An 11312-nucleotide genomic window follows, 5' to 3' on the forward strand; every position below is an offset into this window, starting at 1 on the left:
AACTTAATTTAATTCGTAGGACAGAATTAAATTACCCAGAGAAAATCATCGAAAAGCGTATTTCATATAAATAAAAAAAAAGAAGAAGACAAAAACAAAAAAAAAACGAACAGCTTTATATGTAAATAAAATCTAATAGTTGTAATCTGTGTTCTTGTTTGGATAAATAAATTACTAGGAAATCCAACTATTTTCAATGTCTCAAATGTGTTCCAAGTAATTCCAAATAATAGAAATGTATAAATAGGTAGTTTTACTTTGGAAGAAACGATAAGATTTCTGCTGAAATTGGATAATAATGACAATATTTTTTTCTATTGATTTTAGATAAAAATGCAACCACTACTGCTGTCCCATCCTTAAATCCATTCTTATCATCAACAACCAGTAGTTCTATACAACCTAATGCTACTAGGATTACTGGACTGACTGGAACAACCCATTATACAACAGAGACTGGCCTCGCAAGTACCTCAGTAAATATTAACTCACAACCAACATCAACACTTAAAGCGAATGTATCATTATCGAAAACTTCAAAATATATTCCGACACAAACATCGATACGGCACTCAACATATACTACAAAAAGTGGGAAATCTGTTCAAACCACAGCATCGACCATTCAAATAGCTACTACAAAATCACACTTGAACAACAATGGTACCAAAATGCAACCTAATACAACAGTACCGTCCACTCCACAACCTGCAACCACTAAGCAATCAAATGTTCAACTCTGCCAGACAAAAGGATGTGTCATTGCAGGTAAGATATTTCAAGAAACTGATTTAGTGAAAGCCAAAATCAATTACGATTTTTTTTATTATAACCAATCTTATCTTAGAATATCTTTGGAGGTAATTGAAAATGTTCAACTTACGTCCCACCGTCAATCACGTACAGTTTCTGACACCAATCATCTATGTGAAACTATGAATTATCCGTATGTCATTGCATTGATTCTATCCTCTCCTTCAAAATAACTACCAATATTCAACTTTTACAAATTTTATCGGCTCCGAAAGATTGACAGGTAAAGTTGACCACGGCGGAATTTGATCTCAGAACGTAAAGAGAAAGAATAAATGCTGCAAAGCATTTTGTCAGGCGTGCTAACAATTCTGCCATCTTACATCCTTAAAGGTTTACTCTTTTTACTTGTTTCAGTCATTAGACTGAGGCCATGTTGGAGCACCACCTTTAGTCGAGCAAATCGACACCAAGACTTATTATTTGTTAGCCTGGTACTTATTCTATCGGTTTCTTTTGCCGAACCGCTAAGTTACGGGCAAGTAATCATACCAACATCGGTTGTCAAATGATGTTGGAGGACAAACACCGACACACAAACACACTCACACATACACACACACACGCACACACACACACACATATATTACATATATATATATATATAAACATATATACAATGGGTTTCTTTCAGTTTCTGTCTACGAAATCCACTCACAAGGCTTTGGTCAGCCCGAGGCTATAGTAGAAGACACTTGCCCAAGGTGCCACTCAGTGGGACTGAACCCGGAACCATGTAGTTGGTAAGCAAGCAACTTAGTGCAAGGCTAGTAATTTTAGCGGGAAAGGGATAATCGATTATATGAACTCCTGTGTCCAACTTGTACTTGTTTTAGCTGTCTTCATTCGAAGAGAAACTGAAAATGTTGATAAACGCTTGACCAATGCAGAAATAGTCTGACCTCAGCACTTTTAGTCCACTTGCACACGTTAACTCTTTCCTTAAGACCACCAGCAGATAAAACTTGACTGCACTTCAAGGTAAAAAGAAGGCGTAGGTGCGGTCTTCATAATGGACTCAGCTGATAAGCCAGATCTATACCCCCCTTGACAGAAGGTGTTCAGCATAACTCTATAAATCAGAAATATATTGCCGACTTCAAGGTGCATACAAGTTAATGAAGTAATTTCTATTGATGCATAACTCAAATAATAATGAAAATTAAAAAGACAGGCTTAGCTATCTTAAATGTAGAGTTATGTAGGAATTCAGGCCGATCATTGAAAACTGATGGTACAGCCATCTTCGAATAATTTATACTGAAGTAGAAAAAACATCACTGCAGAACTAAAAGGCAAGGGTATTTTTATGTTGCTTTGTACATGAAATTAAATTTCTTACGCGCCACTATAGCTTAATTGTTAGCGTCATTTGCCTAAGTTAAGCAACAAGAATGCAGTTGTCGTGTCCACTTGTAAATCAAAATTACAGACGGATAGAATAAATCTCCTGCAAGGAAATGAGGTCCAAGAAGTAATTTTCGAGAATCTCTGTTTTTTCGTCTTTAGTATATGTCCTAACACCTGCCAGACGATCTTGTAATCCGATGACGATAACAGCTAAATTCGTTGGCTATCATTTAATGAAAGAGAATCCAGTGGAAGTGTTTAAGATATAATTGAGAAAAGTGTTTCTTATGAGTCATGTGTGAAGAAATCATCATCTGGAGGGTGTCATAGTTTCTCCCTTTCTATGTACATAGTATAAATCAAAATAGACTGTAGGTAGGATCACCAGATAAGCTAGAGATACACCCCACAATTACTAATGACCACCTAATCAGTCACCCATTTTAAAACCATCATCTGGCAACTGAGTCTTTAATCGAATTAATTCACTTTGTCCACAACACACATCCGAACAGATTCTGTAGTCAAATCTCCCACATTCGGGCTTCACAAAATACCATGCATGCTGCCTTTTCTCTTCAGACTAAGTCATAAATAAGGACAAAAATTCTGAAATTGTGTGATTTTATCTGTTTAGTTGTTGTTTCTGTCACAAATATGTGCGTATGGTCTACTAAGTATTGGTAAAATAGAAGCCACACCAAGATATTGCCATCATTATAAATTTCCAAATGATCACCTGAGCAACTTTCCATTAAATAATCAACATATGCACTGGTGTGGGTGTGTTGTAAGAAACATACTTCTCAACCGCGTGGTTCCGGGTTCATTGCCACAGCATTGGTACAATGCTCAAATGTCTTTTACAAGAGCCTTGTGAGTGGATTTGGTAAACGGAACTGAAAGAAGCATGTCATATATATATATATATATATATATATATATATATATATATATATATATATATATATATATATATATATATATAATATTATATTATATGTATATTTATATATATATATAATATATATATATATATAATTATATATATGTATATTTATATATATATATATATATATATATATATATATATATATATTATATATATATATATATATATATATATATATATATATATATATAATATAGAGGGCATTATACATACATGCCACACGCTAAGAGGGACAATTAGTCATTTTCTACCAAAAATATTACTAATCCCACCGAATGCAATTTTTCAAAGTAAGACATTTAAAAAATATAGACCTGTATCACAGTGATTTCATACTTACGTATTCATCAGCAGGCCTGAATGTATCATAAATAAACGACCCTGTCCCGCTTAAGCCGATCAGCTAACTGATCAACATCAACGAAGCACATGGGTGAGTTTACAATATTACATCCTGTAAATGGCATACTTTTACGAATTGCATTTCGGGAAAGGAAAAAACTTTTCCTTTCCCGAAATGCAATTCGTAAAAGTATGCCATTTACAGGATGTAATATATGAACTCACCCATGTGCTTCGTTGATGTTGATCAGTTAGCTGATCGGCTTAAGCGGGACAGGGTCGTTTATTTATGATACATTCAGGCCTGCTGATGAATACGTAAGTATGAAATCACTGTGATACAGGTCTATATTTTTAAATGTCTTACTTTGAAAAATTGCATTCGGTGGGATTAGTAATATTTTTGGTAGAAATGACTAATTGTCCCTCTTAGCGTGTGGCATGTATGTATAATGCCCTCTGGCATGTATGTATAATGCCCTCTATATATAAATTAATATGTTCAATAAGAAATAATTATTTTCGAAATTTTCTCTTATGAGGTTTTCACGCTATCTACCTCACAATTTCTTGTTAAAGTTTTCCTTATTAAGTAGTTGTCCTTAATTGCTAAATTATATATATATATATATATATATATATATATATATATATATATATATATATATATGTATATATATATATATATGTATGTATATGTATATATGTATATGTATGTATATGTATATATGATATGTATATATGTATGTATATATATATATATATATATATGCTATATATATATATATATATATATATATATATATATATATTATATATATATGTATTATCATATATAAAGGTGAGAAGGAACACACGAGTTGATATATATGAAAAAACAAGTCAAAAATAGAAAATGCTAAAAATAATTTTATAGTGAACATTTCAGTACCGGTTTCGGTCATTTTGAGACCTTTTCAACTGTAACGATTAAATATTAAATTTAGAAAAAAATTAGAAGAAAAGTTTTTTTAAAGGAATATTTCTATAGTAGTGTTCAGATATAAGTAGCATTCTGCCTTTCTCTGACTCCCTTGTTTGCACTTGTGTGTTGGAGGTCGTTGTGAGTTCTTGATAGGGTAGTAGAGGAAGGAGGCTGATGAGGAAGGGGGTGGGAGAATCTGGGAGTGCCCTGATGGTCGTATTTTGAATGGTCCGTGGCGGCTGGCAGTCGCAGTTCAATTCAGGAGAATATTTCTATTGAAATGCTTGTTTATAGAATTTGCGTAGGTGTTATACTAAAAAACATTAGTGACAAAGTTAAGGGGTAGATGTGGAGAAGTAGTAGAAGAAGAAGAAGAAGAAGAAGAAGAAGAAGAAGAAGAAGAAGAAGAAGAAGATGACGATGTTGATGATGATGATGATGATGAAGAAGAAGAAGAAGAAGAATTAGAAGGAGAAGGAGAAGATGACGATGATGGTGATGGTGGTGATGGTTATGACGACGATGATGATGATAATGATGATAATGAAGAAGAAGAGGAAGAAGAAGACAAAAACAGAGAAGGGAGAATATGAATGGGTTAAAGTATTACTTGAAGTTGGCATGTTGTGGATTATAGCTGTGATTTTAGCTGTGATTAGTAATGGATTCTTTGGAATGTAATATTTGTGTGTGAATATTTCTTTTATTCTAAAGTTGAGGTATATTAATTGTTTGTCGTAGACCCGTTTAGAAGTGGCCTGTATTTTGCAATAAAGAGAGTTTCTTTACTTATTCGTTGTCTCGAGGTTGTATCGTTCCTAAATTGGTAGAGGGGGAAAATCCTGAAGCTTGGTGTTTTTTGTTGGCGCAAGTATCTATGTGTTGGCCAAAAGCTATTTTTCTGTTTTGGGGAATTTTCATCTGGGATCTGTGCAGGGCCATTCGTTTACGCAAACTATTTTTTGTTTGGCCTATGTACTGCTCTTGACACCCGGAGCAGGTTAGTGAGTATATTAGGTTCTCCGAAGCACATGTGAAGTTGCTTTTCACTGTAAACCGTTGTCCCTGTTTGAAGGAGAACTCTGATCCCTCAATTAGATAGTCGCATATCCCGCAATTGGGTCTTCCACATTTTTTACTGTCGGCTTCTGTGTTGAAGAGTGAATTCGGGCTTGTGTTAGGAGACTTTTCATGGATTTAGGCTGTCTTTTGCTTTTTATGATCGTGTGTGTTTGGAGGATTGTGTTCATTCTGTGGTCTTTTTTAGGAGGGGTATGTTGTGGAGGATGATGCCGAAGGCTTCGTTATTGAGAGGGTTGTGTGTGGAGATGTATGGTAAGGCTTTTGGTTGTAAGTTTTTCTTTGATTTGGGATGTCTCAGTTCCTTGATGTTAAGTTGAAGGGCACGTTGAATGCACTTGTCAATAAGTGAAGGTGGATAGTTCCTGGTGATAAGGGTATCTTTTAGTTCTTGTAGTCGTGTGCCTCTGGTGTTTGCGTTCGAGACTATAGTGCATATCCTTTTTGCTAGGTTGAAGGGGATATTCATCCTGGTGTGTCTGCGGTGGCATGAATTGAATGGAAGATATTGCTTAGAGTCTGTAGGCTTATAATATATGTCTGTTTCTATTATATTATTAGCTTTCTTAATGAGGATATCGAGGAAGGGGAGTTGTTGCTGGCTATATTCCATCGTGAATTGGATGTTTACGTCCAGGAAATTTTAAACGGACTGGACGTAAACATCCAATTTTATATATATATATATATATATATATATATATATATATTTATATGTATTATGTATACGTATATATGTGTGCTTGTGTGTGTGTGCGTGTGTCTGTCTGTCTGTACCGTACCACTGCTAGACAATCGGCGTTGGTGTGTTTTACGTCCCCGTTACTTTGCAGTACGGCAAAACACCCGATAGAATATGTACCAGACTTTTAAAAAATTAACACTGGGCGTTTCATTCGAGTATTCTTCAAGTCGATGCCCTACGTTGCCAGCACTCAAACGATCGAAACAAGTAGGAAATAAAAGATGATAAAATATATTTTCATAGCCTCATCAGTGATTCTGAAAATATAAACTGAATAGTAATGTTACTTACTTGAGAATGACTACTCGGAACTGCAAAAGTTAATTTAAATTCATAGAAGATTAGCAAGAAATGGTAATGATACTGCGCGGTGCCAATTTATTTTTTTACTAGTATTTACAAACAGAATTATCTTGAACTGAGTTTCCACACTGCACAGTCATGTTATCTCACCAACATTTATACTTCAAGGACTAAACCTTTTGATGTTAATTACGTGCGTCGACATTATAGACACGAGTGTCATAAATGGAAGGATTCTGCTAGGGAAGTGAAACCAGTAAGCAGTATTTCATTCTGTCAAACAGCAACTGCTGAATAACAGATGCATCCATGAGGAAGCTTCATAAAATATTTAAAACAACAACTCTATAATGCCATTCAAGTGCTTAGCAATGTCTGTGTAGATAAATATAAAAAGCAATAGATAGATTAACTATTTAAAACGTGACTACACTCTATTGTAAATATTAAGCTAACGAAGTTTACTGTCAATCTTTGCATTAAAAATAACAAAATAATATCTATGGAAATGAAAAAAATATGGAAGAGCATACCGCCTCAAACAAACCTACTTGAGGGACATAGCTAAATAATAGAACTTGATGAAATTGTATAAACATAGTTCAATGTTTGCTTGATAATTTTATTTAGTTTTATTTTACTTTTCGTTGTTGCTCCCATACGCATCTATGTATCAAGTTAATATTAGATTTAAGTTGAAAATGTTTATTATTTCTCTGCTAATTCTCTGTTGATAACCAGACAAAGAAAAACAAATGAAGAAAAACAAACCAGTGCTGGAAACCATATTATGAAAGTCAAACAGAAGTTGATTAGGGTCTCGTTTCAGTTGTGATTATTATTATTATTATTATTATTATTATTATTATTATTATTATTATTATTATTATTAGCATCATCATCCTCATCAGCATCTTCGTCACTGTTGTCATCGTTGTCATCATCATCATCATCATCATCATCATCATCATCATCATAATTTCTTTTTCGTTTACATATTTACTAACACATACTGTATAATCTACGAGCATACATGTCTATCAAATATGCGATACCGCATACCAGTTAATTTCTGAATACGTATACATGCACACACACACATATATATATGTGTGTGTATGTGTGTGTTTGTGTGTGTGTGTGTGTTTGTGTGTTTGTGTGTCTATGTATGTGTTTGTATGTAAATGTAATATTACACCTTGTATGTGGGCAAACAGAAGAGAGCTGCAGACAATTTTAAAATATATTAGCTTAAAAGCGGACTTTTACGCTAGTTATAACAATAAAGCGTTTATTGGTAGCCTATCGTCACACATTTATATCACAGAGTATCACATTTGGAGAATTTTGTATTACTGTGGCATTTGGAGATCAAGGTAAAGCAGAAGGATAAAGAACATTCTTGCTTTTTCTATTTGGTGTGAGTTTGAAAAGATTCTTGCCATTTCCAACTCTGGAACAGCCAACATAAAGCTGACTATGGGAGAAGTCCTGTTGCATGATGTGAAGTCCAACAATTTTCAGTGGTTGGCCTTGATTCTTGTTAATTGGCATTGCAAAACTAACTCTCACTGGAAACTGAAGTCTCTTGAATTCAAAGGACACGCCTCCTGGAATCAGTGAAATTCTTGGAATAAACACATTTCCCCCTTTCCATGTCCAGTGAGGATTGTTTCTTCCAAAAGATGTGAAGACATTTTCCAGTCTTGTTCCTTTGCAGAGGATACAGATTTCTGAAAATTGTGATTGGAATTCCGTTCTTCCATATCAGTTTCTGAGAAGGCATTCCAGGAAGATCTAAAGAGCTAAGAAACTAAGTAGGATGATTCACAGCTTCACTGGGGTCCACAACAGTATCCATTAAGCAATAATCTTTTTCTCAGTATTGACTGATTGCATAAATTTCCAATTGACATCCTCGACAGTTTCATTCTTTAGTGTAAGTATGGCTCTTTGACAAAGCCAGTCATGATGTTGAAAATTATGCTTAACGTTTGGGTAAACCTTGGTAATCAATTCTTCTACAGTTTTGATCAAAATGCCACAGCCATTTGGAAAACTGATGTCTCCATTATTCAGCTTCCATTTCCAAGATCTAGCAGCTGAGGTACAAATGTCTTAATAAAACGACTGCACCGGAAGTCCGATCCGACCACAAGTCCACTCAGGCCGAAAGTCTGATCTGGCCGAAAGTCCGATTTGGGTGGAAGTTTGATTTGAACGATCACAAATTTGTTTTATTACTTTAAATTCAATTTAAGTGCACAAAATGTAAGTTCACAAATTTTTGGATTTCTTTTAATATTTAAATTTTCAACCGTTAACGTACAACAAATCCTCATCCAGAACTATTCCCAATGCTAGATACTGAAGAACTAGATATTCAATCCCAGGATCATCCTGATTTCCCAATCGTATATGTATGTATAAAACAAATGTAAACTGAGATACAGGAGTCTCGGACGAACATCATTTCGCGTTTATTATAATAGATAACATATATTTCTCGGTCGACAGATAGTTATTTACTCACTCAATAATCGGAGTTTCATAAACTGAAGTATATTTCCAATCTACCAGATATCTGCAATAATTTATTCCCTATTTGTTTTAATGAACTAAACTAGCTTACCTATTTAAGCCGAATGCGACTAAATCTTTATTTACTGTGTGTCGGTTAGACACTTGCTTTTGATCTTATGAAACAATTGGTAATGGCAAATATGTAGGCAACTATAAGCCTGCATGTATACATACATACATACACAACCCCACATATATGTGTGTGTACCTGTTTGATTATGTATCAAAGCACTGTTCACTTTTAATATGACTGGAGACTTAAGAGAGCGGGTTTATAGTGGACATACTTGTGTAGCCTTAACTTGTAAGTTAGACCCTGAGGTCATATCTCGCATTTTTCCTACATATATAGAGTTTGTGCATATTCTATCACACTAGGCATATGTAATCAACAAGCGACAACATAACCTCTCCTGTTTTTAACACTTTTCCTATTTCCACCATGAAAAGAGAAAGCTCGCTTGAAATATTGTCCCATCTTTCGAAATTCACTCCAAGTGACTTTGTATCTTTCTAGCACCTCTCTCTTTTTTCTCTTTGGAATCGTTACTATATTTTCATGCCTACTCTCTGCTCCTTCTAATGCAGCTGGTTCTCGATATTCAAACAAAGCATGCGGTTGTGCGGTCCGGCATGTGGAGTCACATTGTTAGAGAAGGATGAAGATGAAGAAGATAGATGACTGGGTTAAGGCCCAAACCTCATTGTTGGTGATTTGATAAGATTACCTGATATCCAGGATAAACCTAATAATTGTAATAATGTAGATCGTTGTTGTAAATCAAGATCTAGCTTAGCTGATCAGACAACTTTAGAAAATTGTCGGAGAGGAATAAGTATAATTCTTTATTCGAAAATGTTTGGTGATAACATTGAGGCAATATATTTGATAATTCAGATCACGTACCGAAGTTCACAGTACAACGTCAACTGGATTCCTTTGCTGTTCTACAATATTAGGTGGAAGAGACAATTATCTGGTACCAGCTAGTAAGCAACGTATTGAGATTGTCTTCTTAGTATTATCCACTAGAAAACCATACCTGCTTATTTTGATCCAGGCTTCATGTGATTTCAGACTAATTGTTGATTTATCTACGATATCAGACAGATAGGTGTTACGTCTGGTTACATGATTATGTGCTATGTTGCTAGGTATTAGCAACGTTAAGAAGCACAAATGAATATCAGAAAGGAGTAATCTCACTTTGAAACATACGAGAGTTGTCTTTTCTACATATGTATATAAGCCGGCTAGAGATAGGTTTGGGTTTAGAAGCCATTGTTGGAGTCGCAATATAATATAGTTTTACAAGGCGGCGAGCTGGCAGAAACGTTAGCACGCCGGGCGAAATGCGTAGCCGTATTTCGTCTGTCGTTACGTTCTGAGTTCAAATTCCGCCGAGATCGACTTTGACTTTCATCCTTTCGGGGTCGATAAATTAAGTACCAGTTACGCACTTGGGTCGATGTAATCGACTTAATACCTATGTCTGTCCTTGTTTGTCCCCTCTGTCTTTAGCCCCTTGTGGGTAATAATGAAATAGGTATTCAGTCTGTCTTTACGTTCTGAGGTAAAATTCTGCGGAGGTCGACCTTGCCTTTCATACTTTCGGAGTCGATAAATTAAGCACCAGTTGCGTACTGGAGTCGATCTAAACGAATACCATCTCTCTCAAATTTCGAGGCTTGTGCCTAGAGTAGAAATATATATTTAGTTTCAACTACGAATTTTAAGTGCGGAAGTGTCTTCGTCAAGGATATCAATGTGATGCTAAAAAAGTGGTTTTCTTGGTCCCACGTTTACCAAAACTCAGTTATAAATTGATTAGATGCTTACGATAATATTTGTCTACTAATCGTGGAATATTGCTGAGATTTATCAAAGTAATGATATATATATATATATATATATATATATATGTATATATATATATATTGAATAGCCATAATGCTTTTGCTTTTCACATTATTTTGCACACACACACACACATACACACACATGCACACACATATATGCTCACATACACACAAACATACTATATCTCTTTATACACCTTCATTTTTATGTGTGCGTGTATGTGTGTGTGTACATATACATATACATATATATGATATATTATGTATATTATATATTGTATATATATTATGTTATGCATATACCTAAATCTATACCTCTG

The 11312-nt window shown here is 34.6% G+C and overlaps 1 protein-coding gene across 1 annotated transcript in view; it reads left to right on the forward strand.

Annotated features, from left to right (window-relative positions):
• The window catches only part of LOC115214824 (membrane metallo-endopeptidase-like 1), a 267550-nt gene that overhangs the window by 122944 nt on the left and 133294 nt on the right, over positions 1 to 11312 (forward strand). Inside the window, exon 3 of the mRNA XM_036505151.1 lies at positions 328 to 768. Coding sequence (XP_036361044.1) covers positions 328 to 768 — 441 coding nt within the window. The remainder of the gene's footprint in view (positions 1 to 327; positions 769 to 11312) is intronic.

This window comes from Octopus sinensis, linkage group LG8 (assembly GCF_006345805.1).
Source record: "Octopus sinensis linkage group LG8, ASM634580v1, whole genome shotgun sequence".
Taxonomy (NCBI): Eukaryota; Metazoa; Mollusca; class Cephalopoda; order Octopoda; family Octopodidae; genus Octopus; species Octopus sinensis.